Source organism: Lynx rufus, unplaced genomic scaffold (assembly GCF_022079265.1).
Source record: "Lynx rufus isolate CCGP_SWC_20201006 ecotype Redwood Valley unplaced genomic scaffold, mLynRuf1.p SCAF_43, whole genome shotgun sequence".
NCBI lineage: Eukaryota > Metazoa > Chordata > Mammalia > Carnivora > Felidae > Lynx > Lynx rufus.
Window position 1 is genome coordinate 1,632,683 of NW_025814860.1, and position 20,415 is coordinate 1,653,097.

The window sequence follows — 20,415 nt, forward strand, 5'->3', positions numbered from 1 at the left end:
GGACAGAGCAGGGCTCCTGGGCAGGCCCCCGGGGGCTGGGGGGCACCGGGTTGCCGATGCCATCCCAGCAGGTCAGGAGGCGGGTCCCGAGGCAAACACTGCTAGCGATGAAGCACGGGCCTGCTGGCCCGGCTGGCTGCCCCTGCGACCTCCTGCTCAGCACCCCGCAGCCTCGGAGCCAGGGGCAGATGATGTAGAGGCCTCAGACAACCAGGGGCACAGAAGGCAAACTGCACGGATGCGTGCCGTCCTGACAGTCAGCGTCCCCGGGAGGGTGGAGGGCTGACTGTGGCCGTGTGGCGGTGCCGGGCGGGCCGGTGGCCAGGGTCCGTCAGTCCCGCTTGTCCCCTTTCTGCCTCCAGGGGTAGATGAGCTCCCCGAAGAAAAGCTTGCGGCACAGGGAGCCCCAGGAGTGGGTGGGGTGGCAGCCACAGCTGGGGAGGCGGTAGGTGCGTATCACGTGACTGAAGGGCAGGGGGTTTATCTGAAAGCACGAGGGCGGTGGTCAGCCAGCACACAGCCCCCAGCGCACCGGGCTGTCAATCGTGCCCGTGTCGGAGCCGGCGCTGCCCAGTCGTGCCCTCTCTGCAGCACCCAGGGGTGGCGTGAGCGGCTCAAAAGGGAACACTCCGGCCGAGACGGGCATGCCCTCCTCGAGAGAGGCTTCGGGGAGGGGAGGTGGGCCGGACTGGAGGGGTACAGACCCCTCTACTGCAGGACTTAACCTCGCAGGAGCCTCGCAAGTGGTCTGGGAACACACCCCCCGCCCCGAGAACACCACACAGGCTGGCTGCCTCAGTATCTGACGGTCCCTGAGATGTGGCCCTCAGGCCAGCCACCCCGCCCCCCCAGCAGCCAGTAGCCACCCACCTACTCCCTCCCACAGGCCAAAGGGGCTGTTTCCGAGAAAAGAGCCCAAGAGGAAAGGCCTGTGTGTCCCGAGGCCTTCACCAAGTCTGTCCTCGTCCACCTGGAAGGAGAGCCCGTGGGACCCAGGGCAGGAACCAAGGGTGCAAGGCCCAGCAGGCAGGAGCCCTGCGTGGCTGAAAGCATCTGACATAGCACAAGGGATCCCATCCAGGGTCCTGCCGAAGGAGGTTCCAGGCGGAGGGGGTCACAGTGCCCAGATGCCTCGGAGGTGAGGGAGCCTCCCCTTGGGCCCCACCCATCGGCTCTGCTGCACCCTGCGGCCCTACGCCCAGGGAAGCACAGAGGGAGGAGATCCCAGCTGCCCCCGCATCTGGGCAACACCACGGCAGGTGGGTGCCGGCTCAGTCCACTGGCAGCGGCGTGAGGGGTGCGCGGGGGCCTCACCTGCATCAAGAGGCGGAGGGGCCTGTCAGCCTCATGCTCCAGGACTCGGAACTTCACGCCGGCTGCAGGAAGGGCAAGGTGGCTGGGAGGGAGGGCGGAGCCCCCCAGCCCCACCCAAGGCCCACGGCCTGCAGACAGCCTCCCAGGCCTCCCTCTCCTCGTGTCAGCGCAGGCGGGTGGGTGCGGGCGGAGGGCCCTGCGCCTCCGGTGGCACTCAGGAGGCTGAGGACGGCCCCGGTGGCGCCACAGGCTCACCCGCCCCCAGCCCAGCCCCAACCTTCCCGTCTGTCTCTGGGCTGGCTGCCTGGCCGGAATCAAAGCCTCCACAGAACTTGACCGAAAGGCAGAAGCGGCGTGTCTGGGAGCCAGGGAAGAGTCAGCTGGGCATCGGGGGCACGGGCTGTGCTGCTTTCCAAACGGGATGCGGGCTGGGCTGGGCTGTCCCACAGGATGGACAGGGTGCTTGCTGGGTTGTGGCCACCCTCCTGGCATCTAAAGGTCTTCTAAATTCTGTGTGCATGGCCGACTTGGGAACCCACCATGCCCCTGGCCTACAGCGTGGGCTCCCCAGCCTGGGAATTCCCAAGGCAGAAAGTTCTTAAAAAGAGAAGCAGGAGCTAATTATCAATTGATGAAGAGGCCCCAAGGCAAACTCAGTGAAAAGCAGAGAAAGCAGCAGCATCTGTGGGTTTTTATGTGAAGTTAAAACAACTCAGCTCTGGCCACGAGCTGTGGGCCGGGGGAGGGAGACCCTGGGTCTCAGGCTCTTCACCAGCCTGGTCTTGGCAAGAAAGTATGGGCAGAGGCTGGAGCCCCTGGCATGGGCCACCTGGGGGCCTGCAGGGCAAGTGGTCTGGAAAGGGAACTCAAGGGTACCCAGCAGGCCGATGTTAGGCCCAAAGCCCACGGAACATGCAGGTTCAAGTCCTTGGCCCTCAACGGGCTGGAAGAGGCTGCTTGAGCTTGGTGTGGGGGCTGGGCTGCAAACCGGACACAGGGCCAGGTTTGCCCTCCCCGTGTTCCCTGACATGCGCAAAGCCCCCAAACGGGACTGGCCAACTCACGATGCTGTGACCGGTTTGGTCTGCCTCCCTGGGCCTGCCACGGGGATAGCCTCCCCTCAGGGGCATCTGGCCAACCTAGTGGTTGGTATCATCATGAAAACAGGGGCAGCCAGCTGCAGGGGGCACAGCCAGGAGCAGCTGGGACGGTGGGTACTGTCCCGGTGGGCAGTGGTCTGTGGGGTGGGGCGAGGCTCCTATCTCACAGATCTGGCCAGCCCAGCAGTCTCCGCCCTGGCCTGTCCTCTCCGAGGCTGAAGGGCATGAGCAGGCACACACAGTCACACACAAGCACACGGGGACACTTTTCTGAGCCACGTTCAGGTGCCACCTACACTACTACACACAGACCTCAGGGCAAATCTCACACTCGTCGCAGGAAAGGGTGAGAAAGAGGAAAGGTCGCCTCTGCAGCCTCTAAACCCGAGGGTGAGGTGGGTCTCCCTCCAGCTCACTGCAGGCAGCCGGCCCGGTGGACACCAGGGGTCTCTGCCCTCCCCACCAGCCGCCCCCATGCCCCCCCACACTACTGCTTCCAGCAGCACACGGACCCACCTGCAAGCCTGTAAGGCCGGCAGAGCCGGAGGCCGAGGGAGTACAGCGGCAGGGAGTTGATGAGGTCCACGAGCACACGGATCAGGCCCTGCACGGCCACCACCAGGAGCCGGAGCTACAGCACAGACAGCGCTCAGAGCCACGCCGCACGCCCAGGAGCAGAGCAGCCGGGAGGGTCCCGGGCCACGACCAAGGGCGACCAGGAGCTCGGAACCCCCGGGGAGGGCGCAGTTCCCACCCCGATCCTAAGGCCCAGGTATGAGGAGGCAGGGGGCCGCGAGCGGGAGTGGCTGAGCCCAGGAAAACATGCCACCAGCCCCTCCCCTCGGCGTGGGCCACCTGGGTGCCACGCCCCTGAGTCCTGCGCCCCCGCCGCTTGTCCCCCGAGGGTAGGGCCCAGCACACAGTGTCCGGAGAGCATAGGAGAGCCACACCCTCCATGGACTGCGGGGACAGACGGCAGGCAGAGCACACACTCATCACCCCGAGCACTGTGGGCGAGGCCCATCGGCCGGCTCGGCCAGGTGCCGTGGCCAAGGCCCTCCCAGGCCGCGAGCCCCTCGGCTCACCAGGGTGAACACCAGGTAGTACAGGGCCGTGGTGGGCAGGAGGAAGAGCAGGATGGTGAAGAGCAAGGTCCCGATGAACAGCTGCAGGGAGAAAGGACACCACCGTCAGCTTCAGCAAGAGCCCCGCGCCGGGAACAGCCCCGTCCCCACCAGACCCATCCGGTAACCGAGCGGAAAAGGGACGCCTGCCGCCGGGACACTCTGGCTTCCTGAGACAAGTCAGGAAAAGCTGCTCAGGACAGCTTTCTCCAGTACTGGGAGGGACGTGTCCGCGTGCCCTCCAGACTCGGGCGGACAGAACCAGCCAGCAGGACATGAGCACATACAACAGAAGCGGGCGGGTGGTGAATTTGGGGGGCAGCAAGTGTAGGCCTTGGAGGGCAGCACACAGGGTCCATGTGCCAGGTCTAAGCTACGGGAAAAGCCAGAGGCAGGCCCTGAGCCTAGGTCACCTCCATGCCCTGCCATCCAGCGGCTCCCGGGGGTCCGGCACCCTCCCCAGAGCAGCGTCCACCTCCCGCCTGGGGCAAGGTCCCGTGCTGTCTGAGGCTCCGTATGCACCCTGCCCCTTGCAGGCTCCTCACGTTCCCCAGCGTCCGTGCTGACCCTTGGCAGGTGAGGTGAGCCACGGACAGGAGTGTGGTCACCCCATCAGGGTGCCAAGCGGCTACACTGGCCGAGCCGTTTAGAGGACCGGATGCACTGGAGCTCGGGGGGCGGTCGGCTGTGGGTCCCGCCGGCCCCCTGGAGGGGTGCCCCTGCCCTGCAGTCCTGCCCAGTACCTGGTCCAGGTCATAGGAGCAGGAGTCCACCCGCTGGCGCAGAACATTCCACTTCTTCCCCCGGAACAGACGCCAGAGCGAGGACAGGCCACAGATCTTCAGGCAGTACAGCCTGCGGGAGGGACACGGGCAGCATCAGGGCCAGGGCTCTGGGCCCCCCCGGGAACCCCCCCCGGGCCCGGCAAGCGTCCAGGGTGCTCACGAGCGGGGAGCACACGCCCACCTGGCGCCGTAGACGTAGAAGCAGTAGATGTGGAAGGTGAGGAGGGCGATGATGTCTGACAGGATGGACAGGGCGACCGTCAGGCCCAGGCAGGCCGAGAGGCCCACGTGCCACAGGATGCGCTCGATGAAGGGGGACATGAGGTGGATGTAGCCTGGTGGGATGGGGGACGGTCAGCTATGGGTCCTGGCCCCCCCAGTTCCTCACGGACAAGGCGCGCCTGAGGCTGCCACACTGCTCTCCTTCCTGGCCATCTCCTGGCCGAGCAGCCGGCCTGGTAGAGCAGGGCTACACACACACACACACACACACACACACACACACACACGGCACCAAGAGGGAGGAAAGCAGACACACACACACACACACACACACACACACACGGCACCAGGAGGGAGGAAAGCAGGGACCAAGGGGATGGGTGGGGCCCCACTCAGCCAGGGCTGTCCCCCGGGTGCACAGGCTTCAGAAGCCGAGTTGGGGGGGGGTCACTGGGGCCAGGGGGAGCTGCCACTCACTGATCCACAGATGAAGATGGTATAGGAAGAAGCGGCCGAGGACCTGGTCCAGCGCCCGGTTCATCTTCAGCCCAGCAGGTGCTCCCATCAGCCACTGCAGGAGATGCTGGAGCTCCTCGGCCACGTGCTGGAGGGATGCAGGAGGGGCACGCAGTCTGTCAGCTGCACCCCACCACGGCCAGCCCATCTGGGCAGGGACAAGGTAGTCTGGGTGCCTCCCTCCAGGTGTCTCCTAACATGACGGGCACACAAGCTTTCCCATGCTTGTCTGGCCAGGAAACCCCTCTTCGCAGATGCTCTGGGACCTGCTGAGAGGCACAGCCTACAAGGCTGACAGTCTTCCCCTGGCCCTCTGGACACGGGGGCCCGAATGGCCATCACCCTTTCCCGAATTCCAACCCTCCCGCCACTGGGCCCACCGGAGCACTCGGCCCCACATGCCCAGATGAGGGACAGACCCCAGCTCACCGTGAACCTTGTAGGGGGAGCCCACGGGTCTACAGTGCCCCTCTGCTGAGGACCCCACCCCACCACCTGGTGCTGCAGAGGCCCAGGCCTGCCCTGGGCGGGTGCCCTCAGGTAATCCTGAAGGGTTATCGAGCCCATCAGGGGCCCAGGTGCCAGTGAGAAGGCCAGAGAGTTCCCGGGAGAAAAGGATGGATGAGACGTGAGTCATCGACTACAGTGAGCGAGGGCCAGAGACGGCACGGGGACTCTCACAGGCAAGCAGGGAAGCTGACCCGCATCCTGGTTGCCCACGGAGGAAGCCAATGTCCGAGCGCTGTGCCCGTCCCAGAGCACAGGCCTAAGGACCCTCAGCCTTATCAGCAATGCTGAGACCACAGCGGTGACTGCCCCACAGTCACCGACCTGTCACCCCCCTCCTGCCCACTGTGCGGGCCTATGAAAGCCTCAGCCGTGTCAGGGGCAGTGAGGAGAGAAACAAAGCATTCTTTATAAATAGAGCTTATCTAATATTTAAAGGATAAGAGCTAGGCGGCAGGAAGGAGCTTTCATTTTTAAATTAAATATTTATATTTCTGCGCAATTCTGCAAAAGGGAGATCTAAGATGAAGCGGCCAAGAGGCAGAGCATGGACAAGCAAGGTGAAGCGACCAAGCCACCTTCCCAGCCGCCAGGCCCTCCTTGCTCTCCTCCTCTCGGACCAGGTCTCCCAGAGAAGCCATGGGGGCTCCCGGCCTGTGAGGGCTCCTGCCCACAAGCAGGCCCAGAGCACAGCTGCGACTGATGCTGATGGCAGTGGCAGGGGTGGCACGCACAGGGACCACACCGGGGCCAGCAGGCCACTGGCAGAGGCGTGGGGGAGGCCCAAGGGGCCAGAGGGACTGCTCTAAGCAGGGAGACAAGCTCCCCGACAGGAGTGACAGGGCCTGTGGCTCTGAGGAGGGGAGGCAGAGAAGCCGAAGGCTCGGCGCCGGCATAAACGAGCAGCAGGGTAGAAGCTGAGAGGAGGGCCGCGGAAGGAGAGGAGGGAGCCCCACGGACAAGCTGGGCCCCCAGCACTCAGCATGGGAACTGCAGAGTCAGCAGTGCGAGTGGCCTGACTGCCACAGGGTGTGAGGCCCGAGCCTGACCGCACACAGACAGCCCTGGACACACGCAAGGTTTCCGCGATGCTTTCTGTGCAGAGCGCCCAAGCCAGCAGCCAGGGATGGGACCCGTCTGGGGTCAAGGACAAGGGCTGCTTAGGGGCCCCACAGAGGGAAAGGGCAATGGTGCTCTGGCCGTCGGATGGGCCTCTGCCGCCCCCAGGAAGGGCCCCACCTCCAACTCTGGGACACACTGGGCTCCCCCAACCAAGTCACCCCTGGGACACGCCAGCCTCCCCCAACCGACTCACATCAGCCACGGGGACGAGCGCCTCTGCCAGGTGGCCGATCCGGTCCTTCCCGTGAAGCCAAGATAGCAGCGCAAGACCAAGGGCCACGTCAAGAAGCACAGAGACAAGCACGTTGGCCTTTCTGGAAGGAGGAGCCCCACAGGGTGGGTGGTGAGGGGACCAGCCCAAAGGGGGAGCCCGACAGGAGGGAGTGAGTGGTGAGGGGGCCTTTCTGGAAGGAGGGGTCCGACGGGGCGGGTGGTGAGAGGGCCTTTCTGGAAGGAGGGGTCCGACGGGGCAGGTGGTGAGGGGGCCTTTCTGGAAGGAGGGGTCCGACGGGGCGGGTGGTGAGGGGGCCTTTCTGGAAGGAGGGGTCCGACGGGGTGGGTGGTGAGGGGGCCTTTCTGGAAGGAGGGGTCCGACGGGGCGGGTGGTGAGGGGGCCTTTCTGGAAGGAGGGGTCCGACGGGGCGGGTGGTGAGGGGGCCTTTCTGGAAGGAGGGGTCCGACAGGGCAGGTGGTGAGAGGGCCTTTCTGGAAGGAGGGGTCCAACGGGGCGGGTGGTGAGGGGACCAGCCCGAAGGAGGAGCCCAACGGGAGTGAGTGGTGAGGGGGTCTTTCTGGAAGGAGGGGTCCGACGGGGTGGGCAGTGAGGGGGCCGGCCCCAAAAGGGTCACTGTGGATGGGCTGGGTGTAGAGAAGTGGGCGGGGGGGGCACGGGTTGGTGGCATGACCAGCAGCTGTGGTGGAGACCCAGCACCTCATCAGCTGGGTGGGGTTCTCGGCCTTCTGGGTGCTGAAGACAAACGTGAGCTGCTCCAGCCGGTGCCTGAGCTGCTCACATGTGGAGAGCTTGCTCCAGATAAAGGAGAGGGGCCACAGCTGGAACACCCTATGAAGGAACCGAGAGGTGGATCTTCAGCTGGGGTTCCCTGTCGGCCAAGGGCCGAGGGCCCCCTTGGCTGGTGCCGTCACCAGGCTCGACGCAAGGCCCTGGAAGACCCCGAACACCTATGGCCACACTCCCGAACTCGGCAGCACAGGCACATGGCGGGGGGCACAGGCGGGCAGCCCGGCGAGGGTCATGACGCACTCACGGACATTAACTGGGAACCTGACCTCCTCACAAAGCAGTGACCCGAGGGACACCCAAGGCCAAGCGCCAAGACCTTGCCCCAGGAGTGGAGAGAATGTGCTGTCCAGCCACCCAGCGCCTCGCCCCGCTGGACGGGTGACCCTCGTCGAGGGTCTCCAGGCTGCCAGGGCTGCCCCACGAGACTGATTTCTCACAAGGCAAAGGAAGCACTGAGATGCTTCTGCAGACAGTGGGACGTTGAGGGGGGATGTTGAGGGGAGACGTCTGTGAGCAAAGTGCCCTGTCGGAACTCGGCTACACTCAAGAGTCTCCACTTCGAACCTCAGTCCCTGCTGCTGCCAGCAGGAGCCCGAAGGGCGCGGAGCCGCCTACGAGCCGAGTGCCGGGCCCTCGGGAGGAAGGAGGAGGTCTTCGAGCCGTTCCGAGCCAACTCCAGGAGCCAGACGTGCTCAGCACACCCCTCCTGAGCTCCAGTCAGCTGGAAGGCGGCCTCGCACTGTCTGCACAAGAGACCCCCTCCTGCACAGCTGTTTCCCCGAGGCTCACACGAGCCGTGGGCGGCCAGGGCTCCGCCAGCACCCCTGGGGCTGCCCAAGGGGAAGAGGGGGCTGCCCTTCTGCACAGTAACAGCTCTGCCTCGCATGACCGTCCCTGTGCTCTAACCCGATGGGCTAATCAGGATTCGGGGCACACGAGCCACTGTTAACCTTTCTTGAGTCCTCTGAAAGCTGATAAAAGCTAAGGACTGTCTCTCCCCAAAACCGGACTTTGGCTGACACACACTTTCCTGTCATTCGTTCCAGGGAGTAGTGAAGATCCGAAACCCGCCCTTCGTGTCCAGATCCCCTGCAGCCCTCACCCCAAGGTGCTGTCCACACACAGCCACCAAGGGCTCTCTGCCGGCACAGGCGAGAGCACTCCACGGCCCTCGGTGAGGAGGTGAAGCCAGTCCCCAGACCCAACAGCCAGAACCCCAGGACCTAGGTGGGGGGCGCCATGGGGGAGCCAGCTTCTCACAGGGGGAGGGGTGCCAGCATTCCCCAGGGCCCTCAAGGACTTTTATAAATCCCTCGGCCAGGCCTGCAGCCAGGAGTAGCCCAGGCCACTGTGGAGAACAGCCAAGGCTAGGGACCACCATCCCAGACACACGGCCACCAGCGAGCGGGCCCCAGCCCTGCCAGGGCCAGGCAAGTGGGTGGGACCCGAAGGCCTCCAGGACAAACAAGTCCTAGGCACCAGGCAGGGCAAACACCAGCCCTCGGGTGGCAACCAGCTGGGCCTGCTCATGGCCCGATTGCCCGTGTAGGGGACCGAGCCACCTGAAGTCCACTCTGGCCCCCTACCCAGCGGGGTCCCATGCAGCCAGACGCTGCTGAGGAGGCATGCTCTACCCAGGGAGCAAGGGGCACGGACAGCAACCAGCACTCAGGCAGCCTCAGACATACCCAGAGAGGGCTGGGCTACGGCTCAGGGGCCGGACTTCCTCCCGCCCCGGCCCCAGGGGCACTTACCGGCAGGCGCTGGCGGCTGAGACAAGTGACAGCAGGCCGCCCAGCAGCAGGCAGATGGGCCCCGAGGCCCGCTTCGCCAGCTCCGCGAGGATGCTGGCCTCGACGCCCTCCGACTGCCAGTGGCTCAACCGCACGGGGCCCTCGTCGAACCGGTCACTTCGGAAGAGCTCCTCACTGCGCGCCACCGTGTCAAAGACAGCAGCCAAGCCCCCAGCACCGGCCACGGCATCGCCAGCCTGGTGGTCAGGCAGGGCCACGGGCGGGTGCAGCTGGGACAGCAGCACCTTGCGCTGGTCATAGAAGACGAGCATGACCTGGTCCTCGCCGGGGGCACCGGCGCAAGTAGGTGCCTGCCGGCGGGTGGCCTTGCAGCTCCAGAACTTGCTGCCCCTCTCCCGGCACAGCTGGAGCCAGGGCTCATGGGAGAAGATGGCGCCCAGGCCCTCCAGGAAGTGGCCCAGGCTCTCCTCGGCATCCTGCCGGCGGTGGCACCAGGTGCCCAGCACGGCCACCCCCACCTGGCTGGCCTGCTGCACCCGAGCCAGGAGCTCCTTCACCTGGATGGGGATGAAGGGAAAGTGCACCACAGCCAGGACCACAGCGCTGGTCTGCTCCGGGACCCACCGTCCCACCAGCAGGCCGCTGTCGGCCGAGGCGCAGCACGTGGGGAAGAAGGCCTTGAGCACCATGCCGGGCACGCTGGAAGAGAGGGGAGAGACCCCGCTCAGGGCCACCGCCGCCGCCGCCCCACGACGGCCCTGACGGACACGCACACGCGGCCGTGGGGCCGCGTCGACCCCAGCTGCCCATCTCGCGTGGGTACCACCCCCACCCCCACCCCAGGCCGGGCAACGCTTTCCCCCCTTTCAGAGACAAGCAGGCCGAAAGGGGGCGAGGCTACGCGACCCTGATACCACTCACAAGGGTGTGCAGGGCTGAACGTGAAGGTTTACTTCTTGTTTTTAAGGAAAGTGATGAGAGTATTTTACGTGTAGCACGTGGAAAGATGGAAGATCTCATTAACAATGAAAGACGCAGATGAAAATCTGACGAACCTTGATTTACTCACTAAGCCAGCGAGACTAAAGATGAAAATTTAAACAGATTACTTCTGGGCTGAGGGAAACCACATGCTGGCGGCTGTGGGCACGGGACGGGAGCCCCAGAATATACCAGAGGAGCCTTGCTGCTCTTGTGGGGCTCTGGCCACTCCTCTGACTCTCCCCCCACCGCCTACGGCTGCGCCTGTCCGTCGCATCGGGGCTGGGTTCCTGGTGGGGGGACTGTTCCCTCTGGTCACAGTTGAGCTAGGCAGCTGTCTAGACATGGGGACCCTGGAGAATGGCAGGCTCCCCGTTGTTTTCTGTCTAGCTGGGGGGCACCAGTCTTCATGGCCTCTCACAACCTTCACACGGCCCCAAGTGGCTGCAACCCCTGAATTCGGGGAGACTCCAAGCCTTGCCCTGCCCAGAGGTAACTTGAGCAGGGATGTGGGTCTCTCAGCAAAGCCCCTCCCAGATAAGACCGGGCGGGCGGCAGGCCCTCACCCAGCAGAGCACTGAGGGCTTCACCTTAGAGCACGCTCCTTCCCAGGCACTGACTTCCCCAACCTTGGCAGCACGGACGGCATAACAGCCGCCCTGGGCTAAGACCCCCAAGCTGGAGCCTACACCTGAGGGAGGCACACAGGTCTGGGACTAAGCCCACTGTTCCCCAGGCCCTTGGGGACATACGTGTTGGGATGGCAGGACATTTCATCCTCCTCCTATCTGTCGGGGGGCTCTGGGAAAGGCCTTCGGCAGACACAAAGGCCCAGGGCTCAAGAGATCACTGGTATGGCTGCTTTCCTCCCTTGCAGGGGCCCAGACTGGGGCTGGAAGGTAGAGGCCTCTTCCAGCCGGTTGTAAAGGGGGCTTCCCACAGCTGTGGGTTCCAGCTGAAGAGGGTCCTTCCGGGCAGAGCAGCAGGACTCCCAAACGCCCCCTCCTCACCAAGCGACTGGAGAGGGCAGCCAGCAGCAAGTGCAGGCAGGGGACGGCCTGGAGCAACCGGGGCCGAATCCCTGCGTCCACTATCAAAGGCATCGAGGCCAACTTATCTTCCTGACCCTCCTGACAGGGGCCACTGTGAGACCTGGGAGGAACCCGGCAGCTCTGGTTTGGTGACCAGCAGGGGGACCAGACATCCCACCCTAGGCCTGTCAGTGCCAGCCCACTGAGATACACCAGCTTGGCCGGACAACACCATCAGGCCCTGCTTGGGGACCCCTTTCACAGGACCTAAGGAAAACTACGCACGGCTACTGGCGGAAAAGAACAACAATCGTCCCAACAGCGAACAGATGCTCTGGAGGAAAAGCTGCATCTGTTGAAACAAAGGTGTTTTCACTTCGGGAAACTTCACTGAGTTGTGCACAAACGGTGAGTGCGTTTTCTTCGTGTGCGTTACGCTTCATCTACAAAGTTTGCCTAAGAAGGAAGAAAAGGCTCCTCGTGTGGAAGGACGAAGAGCAGAGGGCAGAAGCTGGTGTTCTTATCCATGGGGCAGAGAGGGAGAACTCTTCACACATCACGGGGCGAATCTCCACCCGCACCCCCACCTCAGCCTCTGGGAGGGATGAACACAGACAAGTCTACTCAGATCAGACATCCAGACAAAGAAGAAAGAGCAGGCAATCGATAGCAGAGGTGCAGAGGGAGGAGGGCAGTAACTTGGGCAAAGCGCTGCTCTTTCAAGACGGGAATACAAAGCCAGGGCGCGTGCCCGGGGCGGCCTCGTGTTCACAATGCCAGCGAGTTCCCTTCCCGATCTGTCTGGTGACAGGTCTCGGGGGGCTGGGACAGCCCTGCTCCCACAGGGTCTCCCTGACAGGGTGGAAGCCTACTGCCTTCTCTCCTGGGCACCAGCGGCCACTGGGGAAAAGCGCAGACGGGACTGGCCAGGGACAGCTCGCTGGCTGGAGCCGTCCTCTGACAAGCCTCCCCACCGCTGCTCCTCCATAATCCGGGAACATTCACTTTTACTCCGTGTAGTTTGTGCTTAAAAAACCAACAACAGCTCGTTCGTTTGTTTTTCTTGCATGGGGTACACACTGCTTCCTACCCCTCATTACAGAAGAACTCAATCTACGATTCTGGTTTTGGGTTTGTTTTTTTTTTTAAGTAAGCTCTAAGCCCAACGTGGGGCTTGAACTGCCCCCCTCCCCCCCCCAACAAGAAGTCGCCTGCCCTACCGAATGAGCCACCAGGCGCCGCCTTCCCGCAGTCAGGGACGCCTGGAGGTGCCGAGGCCCGCTCGCTGACCCTGAATGCCTTTCCGGAGGGTCCAGGGCCCGGGGCCGGCCCGCGGTGAGCGCGCTGAGCCAAGGCTCCCCGCGAAGGGCGCCCACGCGGCCCCGCCGCCGCCCCTCCCGGGCCCCACTCTACGGATGAGGAAACAGAGGCTCCAGCGGCGGCAGGCCCGCGCCGGCGGGGCGGGGGCTGGGGGTAGCCACCGGGGCCCCTTCCGCCGCCTCGCCCGCGCCCCGCGCCCGGTCCCGCCGCGCCCGGGGAGTCGGGGCCCACAGCCCCGGGGGGAGGGGCGGCGCCCCAAGGTCACACCGCACGGCGCCCCCCCCCTCCTCCCCCCGCCGAACGCTCACCGGCTGTTCCCCCGGGCCGCGCTCTCAGGCGGCGGGGTCGGCATGGGGTCGGGGACCGCGTCGGGCCGGCCCGAGCGGACGACAGCGCTCGCGGCCCCCGGCCCCCAGCCCCGCCGCGGCCGTGCCGCGGGACACGAGCCCCATTTCCGCCGGCTCCCAGCGTTGCCGCGCGACGGTCCGGCCCCCAAAGGCGCCCGAGCGGCCCGCCGGCCGCGCCCGAGCGTTCCGCGCACGCAACGTTCCAGTCCCGGGAGTCGGAGGCAGGCTCGTGCGGCGTCCTGGTCCCCCTCATGCGGCATCCTCGCTCCCGCCAAGGCATTCATGTCCCCTCCCCAGCTCTTGTACCCCATCCAGTCTACCCGCAGTGTCCCCAACACCACTGCCTTCCCATCCCCCGACTTCTCACAGCTGCCAAACCTCCCCCATCCCCCGTTTTCTCATCTGAGGGACCCAGCGGACCTGGCTTTTGAGGGTCCCCAACCTCACTGGGCCACCACCCTCCGAGGGTGAAAAGCAACCCCCAAGCCCTGCATGGGGTTGCGAAAGGAGCTGCCTCCCCAGCCCCAGGCTGGCCCCTCCAAAAGGGTCTCTGCAAAGGGGCGCCCCCATGTTCCCCCAGGGCTAAGTGGGCTAGGAAGGCTGCGGCCATCTGGTTTGATTGTCAGAGGTGTCCCTGGCCCCTCCTGCCCCAGGGAACAATACCACCAACACCAGCAGCAACAAATTACATTTACTGAGCACTTAACTGCACACGCTTCCTTACATTGACCACATAACCCTGCCACTCACAGGGGCTGGTACATACAAAAGGGACCTTGTCAGAGGCATTGTCCTGGTGACAGACTGGACCAGGCACTGTCCCCTCCCAATGAGTCCCCTCACTGGAACTGGGAGCCTGGCCGGGCCCCAGATTCAGAGGAAGCCCTCATCTCCCATCCCTTTGGGGCCTCATTTGCTCATTGTGCTCAAGTAACAGGAGTCTCTCCTCATAGGAATGCTCTCCTGGCTTGACCACGGTCTGGAACCTTCCCAGCACACCCCACCCATGAGTTTGGAGAGCTTGCAGAGGAGAAAGTGAAGGTTCAGCCCGAGACATAGTCTTACATGGGAGCAGGAGACCAGGGGTATGGAGGCTCCCAGCCCAGCCACGTGCCACCCCTAGGCGCCTCAGGGGTGGTCCTTCCTCTGCTTTCCCTTACCTCAGTTAGGCCCAGAGAAGCTGCGAGAGGCTTGGCGTCTGGGGTGCCTCTGAGGACGGGGGACAGTGAGAGGCCACACCCCTGCCAGCCCAGCCCAGCCCAGCCCAGCCCAGCCCAGCCCAGCAGAACCCTCCCTGCCTGCTTCTGTCTGATTAGGACCCTGGGGCGCCCAGCCCAACACACCAATCATCTCCAGGCTTCGGCTGCTGGCCTCAAAGCTCAGGCCTCCAGGGCCCTGAGCCTGCAGGACCAGGGCCTGAGTGGCCATGGGGGCAGTGAGTTGGGGGGCCCACTAAACTGGGGTGTGGAGAGGACCCAAACTTGGAGGCTGTGCACCTGGTAAGGGAGGCCGAGAGGTGGTTGGTTTGTGGCAAGTCTGAATCCTCTCCAAGAGGAGGACGGGGCTAGCCCAGAGCCTGGCACAACAGGTGCTTAGCAACTGTCAGCCAATATATCAGGTCAGAAAGGCACGGCCGGCAGCCCTGGAGGACCCCACCAACCCTGAATGTCCCTCCCGTAGTGGTCCAGGGCCCTGGGGGCTGGGCCCACATGCAGCGAGGTGCTGCTCCCATCTGAGTCCACGGGTCAGGCTGGCTCCGAGTGGTACTGGTACACCTTGATGTAGCTGTCCCCTGCGTCTGCCACCACGAGCTGGCCCTGAGGGGCACAGGCCACACCCAGGGGCCGCCCCAGCCCCTCAGACACCAGGCAGACGGGCTCCCTGGCCCGAGGAAAGAGGGTCACGCGGCGCCCTTGCTCATCTGCCACAATGACACTGCCCTCCACATCGGTGCACACGCCTGCTGGGTTCCCAAAAGCATGCCCTTTCCGAACCCCCAGGGAGCCCAGGGGCTGGCAAGCACTGCCGAACAGCCACACATCCCCAAACTCTTCGCTCACGGCGAGGCCCCCGTCAGGCCCTGGGCCCACCCAGCACGGGCCCTCCAGACCCAGCATGGAGGCTGGGGCCAGTGGCTGCAAGGCGGGGCTCAGTGTGAAGCTGTGGACAGCCCCAAGCACATAGTCTGTCACCAGAAGGCGGCCGGCGGCATCCACAGCCAGTCCCCGGGGGGCCAGGTGGGTGCCCACCGTGACCCAGCGGCCCAGGGGGGCTCGGGCGGCGTGCTGAAGTGCGTGGACAGCCCCACGGACGAGGTCGCTGACCACCACAAGCCCAGCGGCCGTCACAGCAACGTCCTCCGGCACAAAGGCCCCAGTCCCCGGCAGATGGCAGGGCAGGTGGCAGATGGAGCGTCCCTCGAGGTCCATCACGTGGACGCAGGGTGCAGCCCCGGCCGTCAGGAAGAGCAGGCCATCCGGGGAGCAGTGCAGACCCCGGGGTCCTCCCACAGCCCCTGCCGGCACTGGGATCTGTCCCAGCAGCCGGGGCTGCCGGGAGCGAGTGGGGTCTCCAGGTGGGTCCAGCTTGGGAGCAGCTGGGCGGGGAGGCCCAGGAGGCCAGAGGACAGAGAGGTGGTGGGCAGAGATCACAGTTCGGCCCCTCTGAGCTGAGTTCCTGCAGCTGGGCCGCGCGTGGGGCTGCAAGAGAAATACCCACTGTGGGCCAAGCAGTGGCTACCCCTATTCCCCTGCTCCCTTCCGTGCTGGCGTTCTCCTGTTTTACACACGAGGAAACTGAGGCGTGGGGGTGGGGAGCTGGATTCAAAGCCAGTTCCACCAGATCCCGAGTGCTGGCACAGTCCGCAAGCCCAGCAGCCAGCCATGTGTCTGGGTCCCGTTTCACCAGACATGGCCCCTGAGACACAATTCTGGGAGACACAGGCCTGTGAAGGCCCGAATGAGCTCACGGGCCTTGGGAGGTCCTGAGGTGGTGGCGGGGTGTTTCTCAAACTCATCTGCCCAGGGAACCCTGCCTTCCCTCAGGCAGGGAAAATGACTCTTCCTGGGGGCAGCCCAAGGGTCTGCCCATTGTCCCCACAAAGCCCCTGGAAACTTCCGACACCTGAAGGATTAGGCAGGGGGCCTTTCCTGGGCCTCTCTGCCTGCTCCCGCCCAGAGAGGCTGGGTGGGGGTCTCCTACCTGGGGCTAGTCGCCCTGGGCCCTGCTCCGGCAGCAACAGCCTCTGTTGTTAGAAACTGGGGTCTGAGGGAGGGGCCGCCTTGATGAGCTGGCATGGGCAGGTGGGAGGGGCAGGTGGGACTCTGGCCAAGAACATGTTTGAGCAGTGGCCCAAGAAAGCTCTGTGGAGCCGCCACTCAGCTGCTAAACCCCTAGAGGCGCCCCAGTGCTGCCGCATTCCTGCCTCGGGGACTTTGTACCGGCTTCTGGGACATTCTTCCCACTGCCCCCACCTGGTCTGGATGCCACTCGCGGTCAGCCCAGCCACCCCGCCCCCCCTTCAGGGAGGCCCGCACAGCCCTCCCAAACCCGCCGTAATGGAATTCGTGGGTTTGCTGCTCAGAGGGCACTGAGCGGACGTGCGTGTGAGGCAGCCTAGAGCGCTGTCCCCCGGGTACGACCGCAGGGTTAGGACTTCGGGGAAAGGGCTGCACTCGTCCCATGCTGAATGCGTCTCTCACCAGAGTCTGGGGTGGGGAACCTCCAGGGTGTTCATCCTGCCCCCCCAAAACCGGCAGGGTTGGGTCCTGTCTCTCTGATCCTGCTTCTACACCTGTGAAACTGGGCCGATGCTCCTAAGTTCAGGTCTGCCTGGGGGGTGATGAGAAATCTGGGTGCAGTAGGCACACGGGGGTGCCAACAGGGGGCCAAGGAGGGGCAGGTCTCCGGACGACTCCCAACTCAGCCCACAGACCCTGCAGCCCGTCTAGGAAGCCTCTGGAAGGTGGGGGGTCAGCCCCTGTCTGTGGCTTGCCGCACTTCCCACCTGGCTGACTCACACCCCAGCTCTGGACTTGGCCTCTTAATGCCCCGAGGTGGGGTGGGCGGCCGATGCTATCTGCTGCCCGGCACAATTAATGGGGCAGCCATAGGTCCTGCTCCGACTGGCCCCAGCCCGGCCGGCCCAGCTTGGGGAACCAGGCACAGGCAGGACCCGTCCTCCCTGGGGCCACTCCTGGGTGGGCACGGAGGTATGGCCAGCTCCCAGGAGAGAAGTGATTAGCGGGGCCCAAGGGTCCCCCCGGGCACCCCTCCCTGTCTTCCCCCTGCCCCCGCCTGTGGGAAAGGCCAAGTGTGGCCGTGCAGGGAGGGAAGCAGTGAACTGTGAAGGCCACCGATGCCTATCGTGGCTGCAGGGGCTGGCGGGGGGCCAGCAAAGGCCACGCTGGGCAAGCAGCCCTGGGCCACAGAATGTGGGTGCACCGTGTAACCACAGAGGGGGCCGCCTCCAGCATGGATCTGACATTAGGGCTGCCCTGCTAGACACGAGGGCTGGAGGCAGGCCCAGGGGTTCCTGTCCACCACCAACGTGCTGAAACACAGGCCTGACTGGCCCCAAGACCGTGCACGCGGGCCTCCCCACCTCTGCTTGCTTTACCGCCTTGGAAGGAAAGCCACCCCCCCCCCCCCCCCCGCCAATTCGGTTTCCTGACTCTGGCTCTCCCAGGGAGGGCCCAGCCTACAGGAAGCAGGTCAGCGCCTGAAGGTAAATACCCAGCAAGATAGCCCAGGACACTGGCCACCTCAGAAGCTGAGGCCGGGGACATTTCCATGTCAGAGAGTGTCCCAGTGGTGATGCTGGTGAGGCAGGGGAAGAAGGAGGCCCAGACAGGGTGTGTGAAGATAGTTTCTATTTTAACGTCCACGATTGTGATCGGTACGTAGCTATGACCCTCCACTGTCCCTCATGCCCTCATAGACAGGCGACAGCCATGGCAGGTCAGTCCACAGGCATGCTGGACAGGCTCTAGGCCACGCCTCTGGGGCTGGGGCAGGTGGGGGGCCAGGCAGCGGACACGGGGTTGGAGAGGAGTGCCTGTCTGTTAAGAGCGGAGCTAACACAGAAGCTGTGGTCAGACCTCAGCACCAGGGGGGCTCTGAATGCTAGGGACAGCCTCAGGGGGCCAGGAGCCCACGGGCCCACCTCGGGCACCCCAACCGCTGCCAGGAATGACAGGGTCCTCCGGGGCCTGAACGGGGAGGCCCGGGGGTGGGACACTGGAGTCAGCCTCGCACTTGGTGGTGTGGCCAGAGAAAGGCTCAGCTGGTGCAGGGCCCAGCACGCTGGGTGGCTCGGGGGCCCCCTGGGCGAGCGTGGGGCCCAGCTCCCGCTGCCCCCAGGGCCCCACAGGCCCCTTGAGCCCCTTGGTGGGCACCCGTTTCACAGAGAGGTCGAGGGGTGCGTCCGGCGGCCGAACAGCCCGCTCCAGGGCCTGGTGGATGGTGAGCAGCTCCTGGCGAATCTTGCCCAGCTGCTCCCGCAGAGGCCGAGGGGCCAGGCCCCCGGCAGGCGCCAACTGCCCCAGGCGCTGCTCCACCCTGGCATAGTCACCCAGGGCCCGGGTGAGGTCCTCACCCACGTGCCCGGGGCCACCTGGCACTAGGTCCAGGGGCTGCTGGGGCAGGAGGGCCATGGGGCCTGGGGGCTCAGGGTTGCTGGGCTCCTTGTCCTCAGGCCAGAGCATCGCGGAGGGGCCAGTCTGCAAGCTAGGGGGTAGAAGCCGGTCAAGAGGCTGCACTGTGCCCCTCAGTGTGCCCAGTCCCTGCCCCACGCTCCCCCTGGGTCCCCCCCCCACCAACCACTTTCAGCCTGGCTGAGGGCCTTGAGACCCCTGAAGGAAAGAGAGGCTGGCTCTGTGGCCTTGGTTTCCCCTCCGTCGCCTGAAGCCCACATTCCTGGCAACTAAGCTCAGAAGGGGGCCCAGCCATCCTGGCCGGCTCGCCTCCCACCGCTCCCAACCCCCATGGCCAGGGGCCCCTGACACCTACCTGCTCTGGGAACCAAACTTCACCACGCTACAGGGGGCCCTCAGGGGCTCCAGACTGCTTCCCAGGGGCAGCCTCCTCTTGGGGTCACTCTGGGCAGCCGGCTCCAGCTCCCCCTCCGGCCCTGAGTCCCTAGGGGCTCCTCCTCGGGGCCAGGGCCTGCCCAGCCCAGGCGCCGGCACTTTCAGCAGCCCCGGGGCCAGAGCCCCAGGGGGCCCCTTTGGGGCTGCTGGGGGCTTGGCAGGGGCAGCCTTGCCTGCTGGCAGCCCCAGGGTATGCTCCAGGAGCAGGGGGTAGTATAGGCGGGGGACCAGGGCAGGGCGCTCGGGGGCTTGTGGGGAAGGGAAAGCGGAGGCCGGCGGCAGCAGGGGGCTGGCCGAGGCCAGAAAGGGCATGTGGGCCGCAGCGGCCAAGGAGGGTCCCAGGTAGGAGAAGAGACCCGGCCCGAGAGGGCAGTTGACACCCAGCAGGGACACGTGGAGGCTCTGGGCCTCGGGGAACTCACTGGGGGCGGGTGGGGGGTAGCAGGGGACCCCGCTCTCAGGGCCCGCTGCAGCCGCGTCCACCACGGCCAGGCCCCCGGGAGCCCCGCCCGGCCCCGGCTTCCAGGACTCAGCCAGGAGCCCGCCGAGGCCCACACCCTTCGGAGCATCCCGGGCCGCAGGGGACCCCTCCGCCCCCAGCTTAGGGCCCCCGACGTGGCGGCGCAGGGAGAGGACTGGGGAGGCCGGGTCGGGCGCAGGGGGAGCGTCAGGGGGCCGCACTCCTCCTCCTCCTCCTCCTCCTCCTCCTCCTCCTCCTCCTCCTCCTCCTCGGGGCTGGCCGCCCGTGTCTGTGGGGCCCGAGGGGCGGTCGGGGGTGGGCGCGCGGGGCCGGGGCGCGGCCGGGGGGCGACGGCACGCCCATTCCGGGGAGTCCAGCAGCAGCGAGAGCGAGTCCTTGCAGAGGCTGTACTTCATGTGGTTGTAGAGGTGCGACTTCTCCAGGCAGGTGAAGGGGCACTGGAAGCACTTGTAGTTGTAGGGCTTGCCCCAGGGCCGCGGGATGTAGTGCGGCTTCTTGGGCTTGCGGGCCCGCGCCCGCGCCCCGGGGCCCAGGCGGCACGAGCCTGCCTCTCGGGACATGACGGCGGCCTGCTATTGGGCGGGGCCCGGGCCCATGGCCACCTGTGCAGGGGGGAGGGGGGCCGTGGTCAGCGCCGGCCCCTGACGGCTCCGCGCCCCCCTCCGCCCACCTGTGCCCCGCAGCCCTGCCTCCCTGGC

General features: G+C 65.4%; 3 protein-coding genes across 3 annotated transcripts; all 3 read right to left on the reverse strand.

Annotated features, from left to right (window-relative positions):
• Positions 1-236: 236 nt before the first annotated feature.
• On the reverse strand, positions 237-13,219 carry PIGQ (phosphatidylinositol glycan anchor biosynthesis class Q). The gene is made up of 11 exons (XM_047097998.1): positions 13,109-13,219; positions 9,469-10,167; positions 7,622-7,753; positions 6,884-7,004; positions 5,023-5,149; positions 4,505-4,658; positions 4,282-4,393; positions 3,500-3,580; positions 2,931-3,045; positions 1,315-1,376; positions 237-484 (listed from the first exon to the last, which is right to left on the reverse strand). Exons 1-11 carry the CDS (start codon positions 13,150-13,152, stop codon positions 332-334), a joined length of 1,800 nt encoding a protein of 599 aa, XP_046953954.1. The 5' UTR covers positions 13,153-13,219; the 3' UTR covers positions 237-331.
• A 1,673-nt stretch (positions 13,220-14,892) lies between these two features.
• Positions 14,893-15,279, reverse strand: NHLRC4 (NHL repeat containing 4). The gene has a single exon (XM_047097912.1). The coding sequence runs from the start codon at positions 15,262-15,264 to the stop codon at positions 14,893-14,895; it is 372 nt and encodes a 123-aa protein (XP_046953868.1). The 5' UTR covers positions 15,265-15,279.
• A 2,961-nt stretch (positions 15,280-18,240) lies between these two features.
• PRR35 (proline rich 35) lies at positions 18,241-20,277 on the reverse strand. Its single transcript, XM_047097913.1, has 2 exons — positions 19,157-20,277; positions 18,241-18,874 (listed from the first exon to the last, which is right to left on the reverse strand). Exons 1-2 carry the CDS (start codon positions 20,275-20,277, stop codon positions 18,241-18,243), a joined length of 1,755 nt encoding a protein of 584 aa, XP_046953869.1.
• Between the last annotated feature and the right edge of the window lie 138 nt (positions 20,278-20,415).

Bases quoted from the DNA above. Each gene is read 5' to 3' on its own strand.
- PIGQ (XM_047097998.1), bottom strand. From the start codon at position 13,152: ATGCCGACCCCGCCGCCTGAGAGCGCGGCCCGGGGGAACAGCCG. The intron at 3,046-3,499 runs GTGAGCCGAGGG...TCTGTGCTGTAG, and splicing joins ACTACCTGGTGTTCACCCTG to CTCCGGCTCCTGGTGGTGGC. The intron at 485-1,314 runs GTGAGGCCCCCG...TCGTGCTTTCAG, and splicing joins CCCTCCGCCTCTTGATGCAG to ATAAACCCCCTGCCCTTCAG.
- NHLRC4 (XM_047097912.1), bottom strand. From the start codon at position 15,264: ATGCTGGGTCTGGAGGGCCCGTGCTGGGTGGGCCCAGGGCCTGACGGG.
- PRR35 (XM_047097913.1), bottom strand. From the start codon at position 20,277: ATGTCCCGAGAGGCAGGCTCGTGCCGCCTGGGCCCCGGGGCGCGGGCG. The intron at 18,875-19,156 runs GTAGGTGTCAGG...TCTACCCCCTAG, and splicing joins AAGTTTGGTTCCCAGAGCAG to CTTGCAGACTGGCCCCTCCG.